At 44.9% G+C, this 24,813-nt stretch overlaps 1 protein-coding gene and 1 long non-coding RNA gene across 2 annotated transcripts in view; one reads left to right on the top strand and one right to left on the bottom strand.

Moving 5' to 3' along the window:
* Positions 1-1,069: 1,069 nt before the first annotated feature.
* Positions 1,070-24,813, bottom strand: part of LOC144409474 (uncharacterized) — a 169,704-nt gene continuing 145,960 nt past the window's right edge. Inside the window, exon 2 of the long non-coding RNA XR_013467929.1 lies at positions 1,070-3,117. This is a non-coding gene — a long non-coding RNA (uncharacterized LOC144409474). The remainder of the gene's footprint in view (positions 3,118-24,813) is intronic.
* Positions 3,853-6,010, top strand: LOC120821078 (heme-binding protein 2). Its single transcript, XM_040179465.2, has 4 exons — positions 3,853-4,170; positions 4,286-4,394; positions 5,327-5,477; positions 5,637-6,010. Exons 1-4 carry the CDS (start codon positions 4,006-4,008, stop codon positions 5,812-5,814), a joined length of 603 nt encoding a protein of 200 aa, XP_040035399.1. The 5' UTR covers positions 3,853-4,005; the 3' UTR covers positions 5,815-6,010.

Below are 24,813 nucleotides of genomic sequence, written 5' to 3'. Positions count from 1 at the left end.
CACAACTTTACTGTATTTACCATACACAGTACTGACACATCAACACGTTATCACAATGTGTTTCACAAAATACCACTTTGGTTGGAAAAGGAGCATTAGCCACCATGGAAACACTACATGTCATACGGTACAGTACTGTAAATACTCCAGAGGCAGTCTGAGTAGAGTATAGAGTTGAAGACATACCTGATGTCCTTATTATGGAGGCAACTGTGAAACGGCTTAGATTCGGATGGACTCTCTGCCCAGCTTCCCTCATAGTCAGGCCACGGTTTATGACCTGGTCCACCAAAGTTGCTCTTATGTCATCCGAAATAATGGTCCTCGTGTGGCGTCTTCGACCACGTCCTCCCCTCTGTCTCGGTCTTTCTCGTCCTCGTCCTCTGCTTCCAGCTCTCTGCCTCCATGCTTGCAAAGTTCTCTAAACGTGTTACTGCAACTGGGGCCTTTTTGTAGCTGTTCAGTGCTCAGTGTGTAAGTAAGTGTTTGCAGGTGTGTGTCCAAGTCTTTTCAATCAACCAATGTGTGTTGTATTTTGAATAGATGTGTTTTCCCAATGGTACCCTGGGATTTAAAGTGTCTTATATATGAAATAGTTTGTAGTGTCTAGGAGCAAGTGTGTTGCAAAAAGGAGCAAGTGTGTTACAGAATTGCAACTAAAGTGCAAAGCAGCGCTTTTGTTTAAGGTATAGTTACACTTTGTTTAAGGTATAGTTACACTTTGTTTAAGGTATAGTGACACTTTGTTTAAGGTATAGTTACACTTTGTTTAAGGTATAGTGACACTTTGTTTAAGGTATAGTTACACTTTGTTTAAGGTATAGTGACACTTTGTTTAAGGTATAGTGACACTTTGTTTAAGGTATAGTGACACTTTGTTTAAGGTATAGTGACACTTTGTTTAAGGTATAGTTACACTTTGTTTAAGGTATAGTGACACTTTGTTTAAGGTATAGTTACACTTTGTTTAAGGTATAGTGACACTTTGTTTAAGGTATAGTGACACTTTGTTTAAGGTATAGTGACACTTTGTTTAAGGTATAGTGACACTTTGTTTAAGGTCTCTAAGCTCTCTAAGATCCTTGAGAAATCCGTCGCAAATCAATTATGTGACTTTCTACAAAACAATGCTTTGTTCGAGGATTTCCAGTCAGGATTCCGAGTGCATCACAGTACAGAAACCGCACTGGTGAAAATTACGAATGATCTTCTACTTGCATCGGACCAAGGACTCATCTCTTTTCTTGTCTTGCTGGACCTCAGTGCCGCATTTGATACCATAGACCATTGTATCCTGTTGCAGAGACTAGAACATTTAATTGGTATCAAAGGAACTGCACTCAGCTGGTTTAAATCCTACCTATCGGACCGATCCCAGTTTGTGCTTGTAAACGGTGAATCCTCAAAGACCACCAATGTTGGTCACGGAGTCCCACAAGGTTCTGTACTTGGACCGATTTTATTTACCCTCTATATGCTTCCTTTGGGCGATCTTATCAGGAAACACCGCATAAACTTCCATTGTTATGCAGACGATACTCAACTGTATCTGTCGATCAAGCCAGAAGAGACGGACCAGTTAGTTAGACTCCAAGGATGTCTTGGAAACATCAAAACTTGGATGACTGGCAACTTCCTGATGCTAAACTCAGAAAAAACGGAAGTTATCCTGATAGGCCCAGAGCGCCTTCGAAGCCAGCTGTCGCGTGATACAGTTTTTATGGATGGAATTGCTCTGGTACCCAGCAGCACCGTCAGGAATCTGGGAGTTCTCTTCGACCAGGATATGACCTTCAACTCGCATATAAAGAAGACTTCAAGGACTGCCTATTTCCATCTACGTAACATATCAAAAATCAGGAACTTCCTGTCTCAAAGTGATGCAGAAAAATTAGTTCATGCGTTTGTCACTTCCAGACTGGACTACTGTAATTCTTTGTTATCAGGCTGCTCTTATAAATCTCTTAAGCCTCTCCAGCTGATTCAGAATGCTGCAGCACGTGTATTAACAAGAACTAAGAAAAGGGATCATATCACTCCTGTATTAACTTCTCTGCACTGGCTCCCTGTTAAATCAAGAATAGATTTTAAGGTACTTCTCCTCACCTACAAGGCACTTGCTGGTGAGGCACCGTTGTATCTTCAAGAGCTTGTAACACCGTATTGCCCTACAAGGCAACTGCGCTCCATAGATGCTGGGTTACTTGTTGTTCCTATGGTTTTAAAAAGTAGGCTGGGGGCCAGAGCCTTCAGTTATCAAGCTCCTCTTTTGTGGAACCAGGTTCCACTTTCAGTCCGGGGGGCAGATTCGGTCAGCTCTTTTAAAGTAAAACTTAAAACGTTCCTCTTTGATTCTGCCTATAGTTAGGGCTGGCTCAGGTTAGTCCGGACCAGCCCTTAGTTAAGCTGCTATAGGCTTAGAATGCCGGGGGAATTCTTAGGACACACCGAGCTCCTCTCTCACGCTCTCGTTCTACCATAATTCAAGTTTTATTAATGCACATGACTAATTCAGCTTCTTTCCGGGAGTTTTTTTTTTTTTGTGCTTTCGCCCCTATCAGGTCCATAGATCGTGGTTCCTTCGGGACCCTGGTCCTGACACCTACCGTGGCCATGCTGACGCCTGCTGCTGCCATCATCATCATCATCATTATTTTAGATATTAATAATATTACTTTACTCATAAACCGACATTACCCTCTCCTAAAATCTCTGTGCTCTCCCTCCCCACAGGATTCTGTGGATGGTGGTTCTATCTGATGGTGGTTGCCTCTGCAGTGGTCCTGCTGTGCGCCTGGCTTACTACTCACAATTACTTGAATCATTTCTGTCATAGGAATTGCATGTATTATACATTGTTCATTCTGTACACATGGCATCCATTGTAGTCTGTCCATCCCGGGAGTGGGATCCCTCCTCTGACGTTCTCCCTAAGGTTTCTTCCCTTTTTTTTCCCTCTTGTAAGGGTTTTTTCATTTTTTGGGGAGTTTTTCCTGTGCCGATGGTGGGTTTCGGGGCAGAGGATGTCGTATGTGTACAGACTGTAAAGCCCTCTGAGGCAAATTTGTAATTTGCGATTCTGGGCTATACAAAATAAAATGACTTGACTTGACTTGACTTGAAGGTATAGTGACACTTTGTTTAAGGTATAGTTACACTTTGTTTAAGGTATAGTGACACTTTGTTTAAGGTATAGTTACACTTTGTTTAAGGTATAGTGACACTTTGTTTAAGCCTGTGTCTATAGTGTTCAAGCAATGGGCAAAAACTGTAATCCCTAATACTCCAGGAGGAAGTACATCAAGAGCCTTCACCCCTTCAACACAGCGGTTTAGTACTTGTCTTTGCAGCAGGTCATGGTCGTCCCTCGCCCGTGACTTCATGTTTATTGGGCCTTATCCTGGTTCTGTCCAACGCCACGGACACGAAGAAACTGTCTCCCTCCAAAAAGACTTGACGTATGGGTTCTTCACTTGTACCATAGATTCATATCATATGCGTATGCTTACTGATGTCAGATACAAGTTACATCTGTAGCAGCATATTCTATATGCTGATAAATAGCTTGTAGTACAATGATGAAATGTAGTGGAGGAGCAATACAACTTGTAACTTCAGTAAGTACAAACAGAAATGTGAACGAGTAGACGTTGGTGAGGAGCCCTGAGGGTGGCACGTGTATATTTGTGTCTCACGGTTGTCTCCTTCTTTCCAATTCCAATGAGATCACTGCACACAGATACAACTGAATAAAAAGACAAAACACATCTGAAGCTGAGCACCTCTTGTTCTTTCTGAAGGACACGTTATATCGGCTTCTGTCTCCTCATTGTGTCTTTATCCTGACCCCTCTGAGAAAGCTTCAGCTTATCTCCGAAGTAAGAGCCTCATAATCTACACCACTAAAAGTTCCTGTTCTTTTACAAGAAGTGTGTGAGCGGAACAATGTGGACGGGCCGGTGCTGCCGGATGAACCGGTCTGACGAGATGCCTCAATCAGCTTAAATGAGAGGGATCCGCGTCTCCAGCCAGATCCTCTCACAGTCCTGCATGATGGAGCTGCCGCTGGTCCTGCTCGTCCTGGTGTCGGCGTGTGCGGGAAAGGACTGGATCCCTCCGCCCTTTTGTCATGGCAGGTGTCCTCCGTTCACCGTGGTTGAGACGCACCAGGTATGTTTCAGAGCAGCTCACACACACACATACACACACACGCTCACACACACACACACGCACACGGCATCGCTCTTTTTCTGTCTGCATCATGCTTCATGTTCCCGCTGTGTAGGACTTTGAGGAGCGTTTGTACGCTCCGGCTAAATGGCTTACGACCCCGATGGGAGGAGCCACAGTCACTGATCTACTGGCTGCAAAACACCGGCTGGAGAAGGTCGCAAGTATGTTGGTGAAAGCCAAAGTCTCAACGCATTGTGGTTCTGTGACGCTTACGTCTTATTTGCCGTTGTATCCGATGAGTTATCACTCTGAATAAAGTGGTCATTAGAGAGTAGCAGCTTTATACGGTTCATCGCCATATTGAATCCTTTTACTCGACTTCAAAGCAGCAGGTGAGATGTTTCTCACCTAATGGACGACAATGTGATCTGTTAAACCCACAGAACAAACAGAGTAGGTGGAGGCAGAGAGGAGGGGGGGCATGGGGGAGGAGGCAGAGAGGAGGGGGGGGCATGGGGGAGGAGGCAGAGAGGAGGGGGGGGCATGGGGGAGGAGGCAGAGAGGAGGAGGGGGGGGGGCATGGGGGAGGAGGCATAGAGGAGGAGGGGGGGGGCATGGGGGAGGAGGCATAGAGGAGGGGGGGGGGCATGGGGGAGGAGGCAGAGAGGGGGTCAGGGAGGTGGATGGGGGAGTTTGATGATGTTGGTATCAGAGGAAAAGGAGGTGTTAAGATGCTTCTGACCTAATACCTTTTAATAATAATAATAATAATAATAATATTTGTGTCTGACTTCACTACTTCAGTCTGGTGCCGTTTTGGAACATTTCCATCATTTCTTCATGTTCTTTCAGAAAAGGTTTTATCCAAAACTGAAGCATGACGACGTAATATATTGTTGTTACATTATACGTATATTTCATCACTAAACACAAGCACAAAGTATTTCTAGTTCCCAAACATGACGAAATGTCTGTGGCATGTTGCGTTTCTGCAGGTATGACACTCATCACATGTCATGGTTTGATGTTTGTTTTTGGGGGGTTTTAGCAACAGGGTTGTATTCATTCACATGAGTTTGTCCGTCCAAACGTCCCGTGGCTGAGGACACCCCCCTAACGTGTGCCTGCGTCTTCCCCTGCCTGTCCCCCCCAGCTGATGCTGACACATGGCCGGTTCTGATCAACTACACAAATGGCCTTGATTTGTCCTATTCCTACTTTGTTCCCGCTGACTCGACGTTGATGGACGGCACTGATCCATCAGTCACCCTGCTGAGCAGACCGGAGGTCACGGTTTATGTCAGGTGACCACTGCCTATTACCTTTTAATTCATTAAACACTTTAACTCAAGTATGTAGCATTTTTTCAGGTCACAAGTTACAAGATTTGACTGAGACTTGAACCAAGTGATGCTTTTAATCCTAAACCATTTCTCTCTTTTTGTTTCTACTTTATATAAAAGGTCCTATGACGGCACTCCGAGCATCGCAAGAGGTCGCGACAACAGAAAGACTCTGTACGACGCTTTGATCAAGGCTGGGAAAACCGCCGCTGACCCTAACAGTTACACTTGGGCCGGCTATGACAGCTATTGGTCCCTCACGCACCACAATGAGGTCTGGATCGAGAAAACCCAGTAAAACGTGTGGCGTATGGTAGATATTGGAGTAAATGTGACATACTGACACATTGTGTACACCTCACTGAGGTCGCTGTGATCTGACATCTTGGCTCTAAAGCTCCAAACCGGTTTCTCATCTGCCCTTCCCACATTCTAATCACATTTTGTCTGATGACACCTCTGCCAGTAACTGAGAATAAACAGTTGAGAGCCTTTGTCTTTGTCCCTGATGAGTTGATTACAGGAACTCCCCAAGTTGGCAATCACTCAATGTCATGGACCTCTGCCACCTCCTTCCTAGTATGTATCGTATTGTGCAAAGGCTTGGAAGGAAGTTGTGAATATGATCTCAAATCAGTACTTAAACACAGAAAGAAAAACATTACACAACAGTATACTGCACGTTATTTCTCATTATGGGGTCGATTTCTTTTGGAGCCTCCACACCGGAATAAAGGCATCCACCAATCACGTTGTGAGGAACGGACATATTGACTACATACACTATAGGGTAGAGCAACGGGGAGGCTCCATTACCTACTCCTCTCAACTTTAATACGATAACAGACCAACATTTACAAAGAAAGGAAAACCAGGTCCACTCCTCCTGGTAATACCTCTGCGGATGGATTACGCATGGGGGGGTTTCTGAGCGTTGTTTAGAATTTATGTAATTGCAGTTCCAAAAGCCCCAAAATGTCCCCGAATCCCAGCCTGACTCTCTCCATGGTGCTCCTTGAGGTCTTGGTGTGTTTAGAGTAGAAGAGCTTTACAAAGTCACTGAAGAGAAAAAAAGACTAGAAATGGGAAACTGGTTAAAGATGCTGCAGAGTTCCAGGACCACTGGCCTCACTGGAGTGTGATGTCTGGTGTTTAACACTAGATGGTGCCCTCAACCAATGAGACGTATTGATACCAAACAGCATCTTCTCACCCAGTATTATGTCAACGCGTGTTTCCCATGTCGAGCATAAGAATCCGTGAGGGTGCTGGCAGAGTAGAGAGGTACTGAGTATGCCATTATATACAGATAGTATGTACAACTATATACACATAGTGTGTACAACTACATACAGATAGTATGTAATGGCCTAATCAGCAGACACGTATGCATTGGGAATGATATACAGTACCAGAGGCTGCCCACCAATGACTGTAGCCCCCTAACCCTTCTAACCTGGCTGGTCTCCCTAACATTACGTACCAAAAAAAACTTGACCTTTGGTAAGATGGGCTTGTAAGTACTTGTAAAGTAATAAAATATAACACTGTGCCACTAAAATAGTCAGCAAATGCTATTTATTGGCGGAAAAGAAATCTTCCATATTTTTCTTCTCACTGGGAAAAAAGTATTTCTCCGGACAACGAAATCACTTTCTATGTTTGTGTTTTTTCAAATCATTTTTTTTCAATTCCCACATGTTCAAAAGTATGAACATAATCCTGCAAAAGGCTTGTCTCACCTGAAGAAGATGTTATAATGGGGGAGACGGGGTTGCATGTACAGCAAGACTCGTTGACAAAGACCCACCACATCCGTAGAAAGCTTGAACCACAGCGGCACGTCACCGTGCCCCCCACCAGTGGAGGGGCACAATGATATGTAAATGTGTGTTAGTAGGACTCACCCAGTCTCCACAGCAACTGTTCCCACTATAGAGTGGGAAGCTGATCCCAGAGAGCAGGCAGGTAACACTACTTATAGAACGCTGCAGGACAGGTAGAGGCGCATGACTGCATGACTCATACTTAATAAGGCCTTATTCACCTTATTCACCTACTCTTTTACGTGCAAATCAACCGTGTGTGCATCTTTGAAAAAACGTACGTGATTCAGAAAAAACACCCGTACACCAGTACATATATGATATGATTTAAAAAAGAGGAGTGCAGGTGAGAAAATCCCATTGTGTCACAGTTTAGCTTCTCCTCTCCGCTGCCACTGTGTCTCTCACTCACCCAATCAGCATTCAGTTTATGTTAGTCACACCCACCTCGCCAGCTCTCCTCATAACTGCACTCACTCCCTTCAGGATTCGAGCTACAGCTTCACACTTCACGGTTGGACTTCGCCGACTTGCCCCCCGGACAACCGCCATGGTCTTCCAGGGTTCCCGCGGGTCCTTAAAAAGTCTTAAATTAAAATTTGGGTAATTAAGGTCTTAAATTGTCTTAAATCTCACGTAAAGTTGCTGTAGGTATTAATTTTTTCTTGCCGGTGCGCTTAATGCCGATGAGAAAGCACAGTGGCGCATCGTAAAACATCTAATGATTCATTTAGTGCGAAATGAGTCTCCGCAATTGAATATCTGTTTACGGTACGTCGGCTACAGACGCTGACGTCAGGCTGCGTGTCGCCATCACGCGGCTGTCGATGTGAGGTTGAAAATGCAAAGAAGATGGAAGTGCAAATTTAACGACAAGTGGATGGAAGAGGACGCGTTTAGGAGGCGGTGGCAGCCGATTGAAAACAACAATGAGGCGATGTGTAAACTCTGCAAAAAGACCTTTTTATTAGCGACCGTGGGGCTCAAAGCCGTCGAGTCGCACATGAAAGGAGGAAAGCACCAGCGATACGTTGCAGCAGCTAGCCGTAGCCATAGCGGGGCCAGGGTAATCCCTGCAACGACGTTACAAGTTCACACGCCACCTCTCAGTCAGCTGTAACAAGTTTCATTTCAGCACCAGACACCCAAAAGGCCGAGGTACTGTGACGAGGCACAATTCACATGTAATGGTGACATACGTGGCGTCTTTGCTGCCATGTTCCCGATTCGCAATGCGTTGTGTTGTTTAGTGTAATCCAAACGTATGTGTGTTATTGGCTCTGTTCTGCATCACAAAGGAATCACTTTGATTGTTTACATCTATATTGGCCAAACAGTGTTGGAAGGGTTATTGTCAGTTATTATACGGTCTCCTAATTTGAAAAAAAGTTTTGATTTCCATTGTAGGAGGCAATAAATTGTGTATTCCAAAGAAATTGTGACATTTTGGGGTCTTAAATTATATTTGTTGAGGTCTTAAAAAGCATGACATTTTACTTTTGAAATGGTGCAAGAACGCTGTCTTCTGTCCCAGGGTTCGAGTTCTAGCTGAGCTTCCTCTGGTTTCTGTCTGCCTGTCAACCGGAAGCAGATTGAAATGTTCAAACGATTAACTGTACTTGTCGTATTGCATCTGGATCCTGAACACCAACCTGTACACATTGACCCGGGCAAAAACTGCTCACACCTGGTCTATTATTATGCAAAGAGAGGTCTCAGGTTGGTTTACCCTGACATTCCTCACCTGAACTAATCTCACTCCTCAAATCTAAACCCAAACAACCCAACCGACGACGAGGGCTATGAACGTGACACGTTTGTAAAAGAGCGTCTAACTGCTTGAAAGGCTTAACGCAGACCTTCTCTCTCTTTCTCTGACGCACATACAGGCCTGCTAGAGCCGTCTATGTGTGGTTGTGTGTGTGTCCTCATGAGGACGGTGGAGTCTAATAGGAGAAGTCAGTGTCAGCCCCGAGGGAAAGTGCCCACTAATAGAGTTTGCTCTGTGGAGAAAAGGGCTCCAAGGAAATACAATGTTAATGCAGTCAGCTGTGTGTGTGTGCGTGAGTTGTCATACATGCACGCCTATGAGAGCCCATAATAACTGTTCTCTCATATCCATCTCCAACATCTCGTTTTGTTCACCCCATTGCAGAGCATTATTTGCACAAATACACACAACAGTGTTTGAGACCAACTTAACCGAGACCAAGTGACAACAAAGACCTCATCGAGCCAGAGTTACCATTGAGGGGGGTTGAGACCGAGACCAACGGCCCGACGAGACCAGGACTCACTCTGATCGGAAAATCCACAATTTTTTTTTTAAATAAACCACAAAATGCACCGGCTGCTTACTGAAACCACTGCAATGGTGGTTCCACCGATCTCAATGTCTTTTTCAGAGAGTGAGACAAGAATATCAAGAATATCCACTAAACCAGTGATAAAGCCGTGGATCCTGAGACCTTAAAATAGTGGTTTTAAAGTGACAGTATGGTAAACTTTGGTAAAACTCGTAGCTTAAAATAGAACATGATTTCACGTTTTTAAAGTTTTCTTGTGCTCCAGTGATAGTTGTCTGTACAACCATTGAACACCTCTGCGTTTACGTCATTGCTGCTAACAGGAACAATTAACAGCTTTTCAACGCACCTTTAATGGTGCAATTGGTGAAAATCAAAAATGAAGACCACTACCTACTGTAGCTCTGGCGGACATTACAACCGTCCATTTGATGAGCTCTTAATCCCCTGGTGGCTGTAATTTAATTCTGATCTAATGATGGTGATGGATGAAACGTCAGGGGAACATCGAGGCAAGTTCAATTTTTCCAGTGGGCATATCAGTGTCTGACTCCAATTTCATGGCAAACCGTCCAAGAGGGGCAGAGATATTATACATATTTCTAAACTATAACTACTGCAGCTCCTGCCAAGGACGCGGGCAGGTTATAGCACACCATCCGCTCTGCAGAGACCGCACTCTACCTCCAGGACCTGTTCGCTTTGAGGACCCTGAAGTGAGCTAGAAAGATTGTTTCAATCGGTGTGCCCCTTCCATCTGGCAGGTCTGAGGTCTTATTTTGTAGTTTTGTCTTCCCGGGTAACTTCACTTCCTGCCTTGTCCTGTCATCCCCTGTGATTGTTTACACCTGCACCTTCCCAGTGTATTTAAGCCATGTGTGTCTCTCGTCACTTGTCGCGTCATTGTTGATGACGGAAGTCCTGAGTGTCTGAGTGTTCCTGCTTCCTGACTACGTTTTTCCCCCTTTGCCTTTTTTGCTTTTGGAATTTTTGACTTTTAAAAAGTATTTTTGTTTGAAACTCTTTGAGTCCTGCCTTCACCCGCCTCCCTGACAACAACTAGCATGCAGAATCACACTCATTTGCATTCAGATTTTGAGATCTTATTTTTAGGAAAGATGCTCGGTTAGACAGTTGACTTTAAAGTGTCAGTGGAAAGCGTTTACACTGGATGCACAATCACTCAGCATTAGCCTAATGCTGTGTATGTCATTGCCGTCCATTGCAAGTGCACAGTGTTCATATGGACCTGTATGGATTATATGGCATTAGTTTGCCCACACTGGGTTTGCTGCAGGATTAGTTAACTCAGATTTTTTCAATCATTCTCTCCCACTCTCTTGCTCTGTCTCTATCCCCATCCATGTTACTGTCAATGTACATGACACACACACACACACACACAGCTCACATCCCCCCATCTGCCATCATCCTCCAATCACAGGTCAAGAAACTGGGCTGAGGCCCAACGGAGATGTGTATCCACACACAAGACCATAATTCCCATCCTGTAGGATTCTCTGTGCTTATCAGACATTTTCATACTACATTTTTGCTCTGCTTCCACAAATAAATAATAGGGATGTAATCTCAAGATAATTCACAGGAGATTTGCAATTTCATTCAATCCAAATAACCATTGGGTGTGAAAAAAAGAACCATTAACACAGTGTGAGTCTATTTTTACAGAGCAAGCAAGAGAAGTGAGCATTTCCAGCAGCATGATTGAAAATGAGCACTATAGCTGACGTCAAGACATCTGTCTGCTGACATCTGATCTTAAAACTCACTGTGAAAGGAAACATGACAGACGGACAATGGTTCGCTTTGGAATGCTGCCACTTCATAATATCCCTTTTTTATGTATGTCTATGTAGCCCATATATATATAAAAGATCTGTCACCAAGCTTTCCAAAATTAGAGATTATGATTTTGAAAGTCATGGCTCTGGATCAGCTCTGGATCAGCTCAACTTCTACATCATCCCACCATGCCTGCTATTCTGTGCTGTTTCTAGCAATGTGTACCTTTACACAAGCATGGAGCTGATCTTTTTCTCAGTGTGTCATATTTAAAGAGCCGTATGCCGCCCAGACCGTGCCTCTAAAAAGTATCCACCCCCTTTAGCTTTTATACCATCAAACAGATGACAGAATGATTTAGCTTTTTTCAAAATAATTAGCAAAAAAACTTTAATATCAAAGTGAAAGCTATAATTGAAGAAATTATACAGTAAAGTCAAGTAGTACATAAATATTCAGGTCCGTATGAGTAGATGCAGTCTGTGTGGATACGTCTCAATCCGGCTGCCACATCTGGACACTGGCCTTATCACCATTCATCCTCGGTGAACAGCTCAACCTGCGTCAGGTGGCTCAAGGATCAGCCGCCAACAGCTCCTTGAGTCCAGTTCTCCTGCCGACTGAGTACGATTATCATCCTTGATTTGGAGATTTTTTTTCTGCATTCATGTTCCTCTCTACTTTCACAAACCTTCTAGAACCTGCGGCTGAGAAGCATCCCGGAGCGAGACGCTGCCACCATCATGCTTCATGACGGAGACGGTGTGTTTGTGGCGAGGTGAAATGTTTTCTGTTCAGACACAACGTCTAGTCTAAAGGCCAAAAAGCCACATTTTTCTCTCCTCAGAACAGAACCTTCTTCCAATTGACCTTTGAGTCTCCCACATGCATTTGGAGTAATTCCAGGTGAGATTTCAAATGAGCGCTTTTATTTTTTCTCCTTTTCCATCCAGCTTCGACTGGTGAAGTTGTATGTACAGTTCGTCCCATCTGAGCCAATAAAGCTTTTCACTAGCACCATGGTGTCTTGGTGGACTCCCTCGGTCTTCTTTTTGTGCCATACTGATGGATTCTACTGAACTCCGTGGGATGTTCAGTGAGTTGGAAATCTTTTTGCTACTACAGAGAAGACTGTCATATTTTGTTAACTGATGAGGAGGGCCCTTCCTTAACTATTTTTTGCTGTTCATGAATAAGGGATGCTGAATAATGTTGCTATGGCACATTATTGAGAGAGGAGGGGGGGTATTGGCGGCAACTTCATTCGCCTGCATTGCAGATAACCAGTTCCGGTGGCACAAGGGAGGTGGCCGTGTTGGAGCAAGTAGTATCTATCTGTAGTACCTCAGCAGGTGATACAAAACATCCAAACACCATCGATACCCATCTACCGAGCAGTAGAGTAGTAATTGGTGAAAGGAGGGGCTGGGAAGGGAGATTAAAACACAAAAGCCACCTGAGCTGTGAGAATCATTGACTCATCTTCAACATGTCCTTTTCAGTGTGTGTTCACTGGATGCATGCGCAGGTCGACTCTTTATACCAACAAAGTCACCTGTGACCTCAGATGACCCCATGTTATCCGTGGGTGTTGAAATTGTACTTGTGTTTATTTTGTTAATTTATGACTGTTTGCTCAAAGACGTCTTCTGGTTAAAGTGATTCACACTTTTTGAAAAATCTAATTTATTGACTGCTGACTCGTCTGTTAGGGGCTGCTGTTGATCAAATGTGTTGGTCAGCCAGGTTCAAAACGAGTCAAACCTCTCTAATTCAGAACTAAAGCGTGTGAAAAATGATTTCTGTAGGAGCCATATACATTTGGTATTATTTCATTTAATTTTGCTCTGTGCCACTAGGGGGCTGTATGTGCTTTGTGGCTCAGCTGACCTCGGATCAGCCCAGGTAGGCCATTTAACCTGCAGGAATCTCAGACACAGGTGTTACTAATTTGGGAAGCAAAAAGTTTTCGACTGTGCCAGTGTGCGTGTGTGCCTTTGTGGTGAGCAATGCGGTTTGTTATTTTGGGTACATGTATTATCAGTTCAAAGTTTTGCCGTTTTATAATATTTGGATGTAAAATAAACATGCAAGGTAATTGTAACATCAGAGAACTCTCCGTTTTGCTGTGTTCGAGCGCACCGGGCGCATGTCTAAACTAATCCACCATATTAGCAACCAGTACTAGACTTCGTTTAGGACTTCGTCAGTACAATTTCCTTACCCCATTTGCCACTAAAGTAAGGCAGGAAATAACATGAGTAAACACACCGAGGATGCTTCATGAAGCATAATTTAACTTTAAAAGGTGAACTGAACACAACTGATTATGACCTTTCCATTTGGTTCTCCCCTCACCAAACCGTATGCTCTGTACCTCCCCTCTTCCCAATTTCCACCTTCCAGCATCTCTTGGTTCCTGGCTTTGGAAACAGGTCTCCTCCCAGTATATATAGAGACAGAGGAGTCCAACCATTACTGCTGGAATATCGTGCAGATTAACGGCATAAGGGCAGTGGAGAATCCCCAGTGGGATGAGCTGGAGAAAGGCACCGACAATATAGATCCAACAGGAGGAACAAATTCCACATCTTGTGTAGGCACAGGGACATATGCATTATCTCACAACCTTTAGTTTAAATATCAGAATTCTGAAATCCCCCCATTGCACATTAGGTTTATTGGCAAAATCCACAATTTCTCAGCTGTTTGCAATAAACAAATTCCACAAGATTTGTTTAAGTAGTTTAATGAAACTAATATTACAAAGGTTTTATCCAAATTCAACACAAAATGCTACTTTTAATGACTTTAATGAATTTACTGCAGACTCAAAATTATTCAACCCCTTCATGCCGAGCATCTTCAGTACTTTGCAGCAGTCATAACAGCCTTTTGCTGTTATGACTTGCTGCAAACGTGATGCATAGCCAGACAGCAGCTTCTGACAGCGTTCCTGAGGAATCTGAGCCCATTCCTCGTGGACAGTGGCCTCCAGTTCAGTAATATTCTTTGGTGTGTGTTTGCAACCGCCTTCTTCAAATCACACCAGAGATTTTCGATGGGGTTCAAGTCAGGCGACTGTGACGGCCACTCTAGAATCTTCCATTTCTTCTTCTGAAACCAAGCCTTGGTGGACTTTGAGGTATGCTTGGGATCATTGTCCTGTTGGAAGGTCCAATGACTTCATGAGCAACACTGACAATGTTTCAGTCACTGTGGACATTTGGTCTGATCGAAAGATGAGGGGATTCCTTGGTGTCACTGTGCACTGGATAGAGAGATGCAGAGAGGATACAGCTAAAGACTAATCTCTTGGCCTGCAACCGCTTCAAAGGCTCTGACACAGCAGAGCACATCTGTGACCAATTTGAGGCAATATGTGATGAATACAACATCAAAGCTAAATTGGACTATATCACTAGTGACAATGCTGCTAACATGCGCAAGGCATTTGCGGTCTGCTTCCCCAGCGAACAGGAGGACGATGATGAAGCTGGAGATAATCTGGATGATCCTGAGCTATGGCATGACTTAACCCTAGAAGACCAGCAAACCGTCAATGCTGCTGTGGCAAACAAACAGTGCCTCCAGTGTTTTGCACACACATTGCAGCTGGTTGTGGGAGACGGTTTGAAAGAAACAAAAGCGGCATGTCCTTCTCTCTCCAAGTTATAAAAACTTAGCTCCCTGCTCCACACAAGCACAACGTTTAAAGACATCTTCGATGGTGAATTTGGGGAGCACAGAGGCATCCCTGCTGCAGTGAGCACGAGGTGGAATTCCACACTGCGGCAGGTGAAAGCAGTCCGTCATTGTGATCAGCAAAAGCTCTGCGCAATTCTTGAAAAGGCCGGGCATAAAGAACTGTCCTTCACACCACGAGAGTGGAATCTGCTGAAGGAGTTGGTGGACATCTTGAAACCGTTCGGAGAAGCAACTGATTTGACACGGGGAGAAATTCATTACAATCAGTGCAGTTGTTCCATCCGTCTTATCCCTCAATCATCATCTTGAGAAGCTGAAGCCTCAAGTTTGTTTCCTGAGCGGCCTGGTCAGAGGTCTGCAGGCCTCCCTGAAAAAAGGATTTCCTGGGATCTTCATTAATGTGAAAATGGCCCAGTTTGAAGAAGGGATCACTGCCCCCTTTTCAGACACAGTCTCCCTGAAAGCAGCTGCCTTGGATCCAGCCTTTTCTGCTGCTGTGGATTGAGCCCCATGTGCTGGTCAACCGTGACATCAAGGCAGAGGTGGCACAACGAGTTAAGGGTAAATATTATTGACTTGCAATACAACTTAAATGCAACGTAAAATAATTTGATCTCAATCTAATCTAGTGTGATATTAATCTGACTTTACCAATAATAACATTTTCAGTCTTGCATAGTATCATCATCAGTAATGGTAATAAGGGCTCTTTTGTTTCTGTTGTTGTGACACGTTTTCTTTTAGAATTGATCCTGCAAGATGCTGCAGAGACAGAGCAACCTGTGCTGCTGCCTGCTGAAGAAGAACTAGAGGACATGGAAGGAGAAGGGCTGTTTGCTGCATACCATAAGAGGCAGAAAAGGGATGTTGGGACCCCACCAGCAGTACAGCAAAGTCACTACATTGACATGGCAGAAGGACAGAATGCCCTTTTGTTCTGGGCACTGAACAGGAAGACTCTTCCTTCACTCTTTCAAGTAGCCATCCGAGTCTTGGCAGTGCCTGCTTCTAGTGCTCCAGTGGAGCGAGTTTTCAGCCACGGTGGAATCATTCTGCGTCCCCATCGTGCACAAATGACTGACAGACTTTTGGCCTATTTGATCTTTTGCAAATGCAATGCAGTATGGGGGCCTCCCTCCACCTGTCCACAGCACGCATGCACACACACACTCCCTCTCTGCTCATCACCTGTGCACACAGCTCTCTCACTCACTCATTCATACACACCAGATTCAAATGATATTATCAGGTTGGTCCAGTTTTTCAGAAGTTATCATTTTGAGGAGTGAGGATTCTATTGATGACATGTTTAAGAAAGTCTAGGCTAAAAGGACTCATGTTTATTTGAAAGTTAAACTGTTTTTGTGACAATTAAATGTTCTCTTTTCACTGTATTTGGTTAATGTCTGTTTAAATAAATACAAATCTCACAGACGAACATGATTTGTATACATTTTATTTCTGTGGTAAGAGGACTTGAAATGACTCGAAACTAAAATGGTAAGACTTTGGACTCGACTCGAGACATGTTGGCTTTGACTCGGGACTTGCCTCATCTTTGACTCGTCTTGACTCGGGACTCGAGGGCAAAAACTTGAGATTACTTGTGACTTGCATAACAATGACTTTGTCCCACCTCTGCCTGTTACTAAACGACTAACTTTAACATTACTATTCCATGATCTCAATAATTCAGGTTTTAGTGTATGACCCATAGCCAGTTCCCTCAATCCACTTTGACATTGTTGTGAAATGAGCGTTGTAATACGTCCTTTGAAGATGCTAGTGCACATCGATTACGCTCATGTTCTTTACCATTTGGTACAATTAGACTTTGAAGTGAAAGACGGTTCAGCCATTGCTACTTGGTCCAGCTTTCTACAGGTTGAGCTGCTGTCCTTTGGCGTGGACGTGTTAGTGTGTTTTATAGTCTGCTTTTAAGTTTTTCATTCATCATGAATATTTTACTAGGCGTACAGACGGACCGACCCAGTCTGTGTTCTCTCGGTCTCATGTAATGAATTTCAAACACACCTAATCAATCTTGTCTCTATGAGACAAAATAAAAACCAAATCCTTTTACGCTTCCAGCAAAATCCCTGATGATCAAAAGAAGGACAAAGAGCAGCTTCAATGGCCCCCGCAGAGAAGGAATAAATATGGAATCCTGGAATAATTTACAGGACAATGCCTCCCAACACATCAAAGGCAAGTAATGTTCCACTACAAATGCTGTGTGCGTGTTTTTCATCGATCGTATAAATCACCACTCAGGTTTCGATGGCGTACAATTTAGGTGGTCAACTACAAAATCACACAAGCTGTAATCAGGTGTTTAGAAAATCAATTAAGACCGTTTGAACTTCTACGGACGCTCACTCCTGGACAAACATGTTTTGTGCTGGGCTCTGTATTCCTTCCATTAAAGAACAAGGATGTTGAAAGCTTGAAGAGGCCATATTATGCCCTTGTACCACTGGTTGATTGGTCTGAATCAAATGTCTAAAACATACTAAGGATCACTATTAACGGCACCCTGTTCAGACTGCCTAATACAGCTGTGCTCACAACGATGCCTCTACCATCCACACTCCTCCGTGGTTTCAGCCTTGTATGGCGTGCCTCCCAATGGTCATCATGAAATGTAAAAAACAAATGATTAAAAATAAGTAAGTATTTTGTCCACTGATCGGTGATAGAAATAAAATGTCTAATAATAAAAGTCTCTGTCTGGCTGTCAGAAACATTTTACAATTATTACATTATTATTATTATTACATGTCATTTAGCGGACGCTTTTATCCAAAGCGACGTACAATAAGTGCATTCAACCATAGGGTACAAACTCAGGAGAACAAGAAACAAGAAAGTGCAATTTCCTCAAATAAGCCAATTTACAATTTGCTATAGATGAGTGACGTTACAAGTACAGTTTAAGTGCTACAATTTGTTAGTCTTTAGTTGAGGTAGAGTCTGAAGAGGTGTGTCTTTAGTCTGAAGATGTGAAGGCTCTCTGTGGTCCTGATGTCTTCAGAGACCTCCTTCCACCATTTAGGAGCAGGACAGCAAAGAGTGGTGATCTAGTCGAGTGTTTTGCTCTCAGTGAGGAGGAACAAGCAGTTTATCACACGCAGAGCGGAGAGTGCGGGTCGGCACGCAGAGTTCCATCCCAATGGGCAAACACAGCAGACAGAGTGCGCTAGAAAATGTTGGTATCGGTGTTGCGTATACAACCCCCCCTTCGCGACCGGTACGCACCACCACCCCCAAAGCTGTCAACCTAGAGGAAACACAAAATCCATTTTGTTCTTGTGCTTTCTAATGGTGCGTTCACACCAAACGTGACACCAATATTTTGCCCCACAGAATTACTCAGAAAAGTCTATGCACAGACACAATGAGACTGGAGCAACGCAAATCTTCAGGCAAAGTCGGCTCAAATGCCCAAACAATATTTCAACTCCAGCGACAAAATGTGTGGTGCTGTGGCGCGATAGCTTTGCTCCTAGTCGTCACTGACGTCCTGCAGGAGTTACGGAATTAGAAAAAATGAAGGGAAAATGTATAGTGTGATGAAAGATTTACACAAACAATTGGAAAATGCGAAGAAAGGTTCTGAATATGTCTTTCTCTAAGGGAATAAACAGATAGTTCTTATACCTTCAGTTCAGTTACAGGTGGCACCAACAGAAACCTGCTTACATTCAACACATGCAAACCAACTTGATGTTACACTACATCCAGGTGACTGGGGACATCTCATTACATGTCATTTAGCTGACGCCTTTATCCAAAGAGACTGCAATGGCCAGGAATCAAACCCAGGTCAACTGCTTCAGCTCAATTCAGCTCAATTCTTTCCCATGGCAACACCATTCCAGCACTTGCAATTAATAAATGCTTTGCACAATGAAACACGTGAAGGGTTACATATATTATTCCATTACAATAGTCACGTTAGCTGTGTGTGGGTACCCCGATGGGTACAACGTCCAACATAACGTTATGTTGGACGTTGCGCTTTTAACAAACAAGGTACAACCATGTGGTGGCGGGCGTGGTTTGGCTCAGCTGCAGAGGCAACGGAGAAGGGAGTGGTTCGGGGAACGGTGCCAGGGGGAGGCATAATTGGCCTCAGGTGGGAGTAATCCGGATGTGTGTGTGTGTTATCCTTAAGGAGAGTTCCGGCAACAGCGGGGAGAGACTGAGGCAGGCGAGGAAGCTGGAGCCGGACGCCCGTGTGATTAAAACGGACAATAAAAGACTGTTTGGAGAAACCCAGTGCTGTATCCTCGTTATTCCGCATTCCCCCCAAGGACTGCACTTCACAAACCATATGTGCCTTTTTTACAACATTCACTGCACTGAATATTGTACATTATAATGTAGGATAATTGTATTGTTTAACAACACCCTGCTAATCAATATTAAGTAATATTGCAGGGTGGTTGGGGGGGTCTTAAAAAAGCCATTTGGATGTGCTTGAGCACACGGTGTCTTGCTATGGGACAGTTCCCTCGGCAGAAAAGTATGATGTGTAGGCGGTGAAGGTTAGCCAACAGGGGGGCTAACGGCGAGCGAGCAAATAGCTTGCGCGAAAAGGACTTTTTCTCACTCGAGACCGACTTTTGCTTGCGAATGTTTGGTTTCTGCGCGAGCATGGACCTGATTCGTGCTCTCAGATTATGACATTGATTTGCCTTCATACATGATGTAGAAAATAGTGAGGAACTGTGTTGGGGGAAGGGCCTAGGTGCAAGCCCGGATTAACCATATGGGCAATTGCCCAGGGGCCCTCGACCGCTAAAGGGCCTCTGGCCAGTGAGGGAACAAGCAAAAAAATCTGGTTATCTCTCGCTTATAAATGAAACTGTCCGCCGAAGTCATTGCACAGAATCTCTGCCCCTGGCTGCCTGCGACTGTGTCCGTGAGCTCTGAACCTCTCGGGGCAAAGGTGACACCAGTCAACGTGCACTGAGCAGGTCGCGTGATGTCAAGTTCCTGTAGCAACTTAAAAAATGCGAACATGGAGAAGCTGAGTGGGAGCGCTAAACGGAAATTAAAAAAGGAGAACGACATCAGAAACACAGAAAATTTTAAGTATATACCGAAAATAGGTAATTTCTTTACTCCAGTAAATGCTATCAACTGTTCTGCTACGGCAGCTTCCGTCAACGACGACAGCTCAGCTAGCCAGGACATTTCTTCACTGCCGGGCCCGAGAGTGAAGAGCCCGCGGCATCTTCAACCGACCGCCTGGATTCTGCTGCGAGTGAGACGATTGAGGGAAGAGGTGACGGGCCTCGAGTCTCACCGCCATCTGAGCCGCTCGTCGAGTCTCCGAGTTGCACTTATACCTCAACGCCTCTACTACTCCCTGGGGATCCTACACTATGGGGACCGGTTACGGAGCAGCAACAAGAGGCGATCTACCGGGGGCCTGCAGCTTTCCTGCAGAACCGGGCTGCGAACTATCGGTAAGGGAGTCCGGACTTGGGAGTCGGACACGCTCCAGAACAGCAGTACTGGAAAGAAGTCCTTAGACGTGTGGTTGCCGTTATTACATTTTTCGGGAGCGAGAGGACTGCCATTTCGAGGCGATAACGAACTGCTGGGCTCTGCGCACAATGGGATTTGGGACTGCTTGAATTGATCGCGGAGTTTGACCCCTTTTTAAAGGAGCACCTTGAGAAGCATGGCAACAAGGGAAGAGGTAAGCCATCTTACATGTCCTCAACTGTGTGTGAAGAATTAATTTTATTAATGGGTGACAAGACTAAGCAAGTGATAGCAGAGGAAATCAGACACACTAAATATTTCTCTGTAATCGTTGATTCAACACCAGATTTAGCACACATAGATCAGCTCAAGCAGGCGGCCCCAAAAATCTTGACGAAGACTCAGGGTGGCAGAATGGTCCAGAGTTCCTGAGCCTTCCTGTAAGTGAGTGGCCAATCAAATCTGCAAAAGAAAGCCTTTGTTGCTGCTCTGACAAGGGCCCAGGAAGTGAAGTCTGGATGGAGAGCCCACGGGGTCAGCAATCCAGAGCCTTGTAGACATCAAACGGTTCAGCGGCCTAACTGGAGACGATGGCTTGGGTCTGGAGCGCAGCCAAAAGGTTCCTTGGACCAAACCGAACCCCGAACAGACCAAAGTGGGAGGCAGTCCTTTTAACTGGAGTCATCTCTGTCCAGGAAAGGAAAGATGTGAGACCTTTTTCTTGTTGCACAAGAAGGTGCCAATTTCCCAAGCACTACAACAGACCGGCTTGTAGTCTACAAAGAACAGGACTCCTGGCTCTTCGTCTGTGGTGGAAGAGTGCAGGGCTTCAAAGGAGACAGTGTCGCCATTCCCCTCTTGCATTGCGACTCATGGGTGTCTACATTACTAGCTCAAGAGTCTCATAGTGAGGGTCATGATGGAGTGGCTGAAACCCTGCTCAAGATGAGAAGAAAGGCCTGGGTTGTAAGAGGAAGGAGGATAGCCCAAAATGTCGTCGACAGCTGCCTAGTCTGCAGGAAGGCAAAAGCAAAAAAGTGCAAACAAGTGATGGGGGACTTTCCGCCTGAGAGGACTGAACCTGCAGCACCTTTTGAATATACCTCTGTGGACTTTTTGGACCCTACCAGGTGAATGATGATGTCAGGAAAAGAGTAACTCTGAAGGTCTGGGGTGTGGTATTCTGCTGGCCAGCAGAGCCATCCACACCAAACTGGCAATTTTTGTGTCCACTGAAGCGTTCCTGATGGCCTACCAAAGGTTTACAGCAATCCGGGGTCATCCAAGAAGTCTGGTCAGACCCAGGTACCAACTTCATAGGCGCAAAGCCAGTCCTGGAAGAACTGTACAGGTCCTTGGACAGCCAGAACAAAGCTGCCTTGGAGGAGACTGCTGCGAGGAATCCGCATGCTTGGAAGATCCATCCAGCTGACAGAGCTGAGAGCCCACACAGAAATGGTGCTGCAGAAGCTGCTGTGCGCATCGTGAAGAAGGCACTCCAGAGTCTTGGGAAGGATTCTCTATTGAGTTACAGTGAGTCTCACACAGCTTTGTACTTGGCAGCCAACCTTGCGAATGAGCGTCCAATTGATGCCAGGATGCAGAGCCGGGAATTCAGTATTCAGTATGTTACACCAAATTCCCTCTTGCTTGGACGAGCTTCTCAAAATGGAGACGTTAAAACCTTTGACTTTACCAGCTACCCTTACAAAAGGCTTAGAGCGATCCAATCCGAGGTGACCAAGTTCTGGAAGAGCTGGAGTCAACTGAATGGTCCGAATCTTTTTGTGAGAAGCAAGTGGCACACCACAGAGAGAAATGTCGCTGTTGGGGACATTGTCTGGCTGTGTGACCAAAAGCAATGAGGGGGCAGTTCAAGCTCGGCAGAGTCATCAGCACCAATCCAGACCGCAAAGGCATTGTGAGGGATGTAAATGTGAAGGTCTTTCCAGGCTACAATGTTCCTGTGGTGAGAGCTGGAAGCACAGAGAAACCAAAACCTCATGGACAAAACTTGGGAGGTCCGGCGACTGCTCTTCAACAGGTAAAAGGACGACCAGAGGCCAGTGTAGAAGGTGGACGGAAGTTTCCCCTTTGAGTTTGACTTAGAAGTGGCAACCTTCCCAGTATGTTACTGCAAAGATTGAGTGGGAGATGTGTTGTGGAATATTTCAATAAAAGCTTGGTAGAAGGGAATGATTTGTCTTGATGAATGATCAAAGTTGCAAAAAGTCCATTTATTGCTTGCAAGCAGGAGGTCAAATACACAGGCACGTATCACGGTCCTCTGTGGAAATGGCGTCTCCGAGCAGTAAAAACGCTGAGTTTTTATACACATGTGAAGGACATTCTCCGTGCCAGTTACGAGAAGCAGCAAAGCAGGTTGAGATAAGAACCCAGGGGAAGCTGTGGGTAGCACACACGCACACACACAAGATCCTCCTCAGTGGCCGGTGCAAATCATAATTAATTGACATAAAGTAAAACGTGGATCCGGAACTTCATACCGAGTAAGATATGAACCAAGGCCATGAACAGAAGTCCTTTGTTTTGAAGCTTCTATGTGCTCGAGTTGACCGCCCTCCCTTCTCAGGGCACAGCTGCAAACTAACATTTTGTATCGTGCTGCTCTTTGCACATCAGGGTCAACCTTGCCCTTTCAGCTACTTTGACAGCTGTTTGGGTGACAAGGACGACCTGGAATGGTCCCTGCCAGCGTTGTGCTTTGTGTTTTTTCTCCTGAAGTCTTTCACCACCACAAAGTCACCAGGTTTCAGTTTGTGGAGTGGTCCTTCAGCTGGTTTTGGGAGTGCGGCTGCAACCTGTTGTCGTATGTTAGACAAAGCAGAAGAGAGTTGTGCACAATATGTTAACATTTCATGTTCGCATTATGCGGTTGAAGGGAGCGGTGCCTTCAGTGCCTCGGTTCCTACATGAGGAGGAAAACCAAACAATATCTCGAAGGGACTCAGGTTGCTTCGTGTTTGTTTTCTCATGCGCATGTACATCAACACTAGAGGCAGGGCTTTTCTCCAGGGCAGACCTGTGTCTGCACAGCATTTTGCCAATTTGGTTTTGAGTGTGCCATTTTCTCGTTCCACAGCCCCTCCACTGGCTTGATGGTATGCACAGTGTGTTTTTAAATCAATACCCAGGTATGCGCTTAATTCTGTAATGGCCTGGTTGACAAAATGAGAACCGTTGTCGCTTGATATTTTAGAAGGAATGCACCATCGAGGAATGATTTCAGAAATTTTTAGGGCCTTGGCTACTGTTGCAGTGGTTTGTTTACTCAATGGAAAAACCTCAACCCACTTGGAAAACATGTCTACCATCACTAGACAGTGTTTCTTACCTTCAGATGGAGATAACTCCACAAAATCCATCATAATGTGCTCAAACGGGCGGGTTGGTGGTCGGTGTGCAGCCTGGCTGGACACGCCCACGGCCTCGCCTACATTATGAGTAGAACAGGTGACACATGCAGAACAAAAGTTTTGTGCATATGTTGTGAACCCTTTTGTAAACCACCTCTCATTAAGTGCGCGTAACATTCCCCCTTTTGACACATGGTCTAATCCATGAGTCAATTTAGCATAATGGGCAAAATAATGTTTAGTTAAACACGGCTTGGCCTCGGGTCCAGTCCAGAGGCCGTTGGTGTAAACACAGCCAGATGTGGACCAAATCAGTCTTTCATCAGTGGTAGAGAGTGACTGCATCGCTGTAAGAGAAGAGGGAACTGACTCCAGAGCACATGAGAGCACAGGTAGTGGGAAGCGGAAGCAGAGCAGCAGCTTTTGCAGCTGAGTCGGCTCAAGCATTTCCCCGTGATACATCATCCGTATTGGACGTGTGGGCAGCACATTTACAGACAGCAATAGCTGTGGGTAGTAAGATGGATTCCAACAGTTCAGCAATGAGAGTGTGGTGTAGGATGGGCTTACCGTCCGATTTAAGGAAGTTCCTGTGTTTCCACAGCGCCCCAAAATCATGTACTACACCAAACGCATAGTCAGTGTGAACTGTGACTGTTTTACCCTTAGCCAGTTTACAGGCCTCGGTCAGAGCGATGAGCTCGTTTACCTGATGAGCTTGGCAGAGGTCCTGAACACAGTATACCAGAGTCAGAAAGAACACCAAAACCAACACAAT

Source organism: Gasterosteus aculeatus, chromosome 6 (genome assembly GCF_964276395.1).
Source record: "Gasterosteus aculeatus chromosome 6, fGasAcu3.hap1.1, whole genome shotgun sequence".
Classification (NCBI taxonomy): domain Eukaryota; kingdom Metazoa; phylum Chordata; class Actinopteri; order Perciformes; family Gasterosteidae; genus Gasterosteus; species Gasterosteus aculeatus.
Note: the sequence above shows the minus strand (reverse complement) of the source record. Positions and strands in the feature narration are given on the sequence as shown.

Excerpts from the sequence above, each read along its gene's own strand:
- LOC120821078 (XM_040179465.2), top strand. The coding sequence starts at position 4,006 with ATGAGAGGGATCCGCGTCTCCAGCCAGATCCTCTCACAGTCCTGCATG. Across the intron at positions 4,171-4,285 it reads CCGTGGTTGAGACGCACCAG|GACTTTGAGGAGCGTTTGTA; the intron begins GTATGTTTCAGA and ends CCCGCTGTGTAG. Across the intron at positions 4,395-5,326 it reads CCGGCTGGAGAAGGTCGCAA|CTGATGCTGACACATGGCCG; the intron begins GTATGTTGGTGA and ends TGTCCCCCCCAG.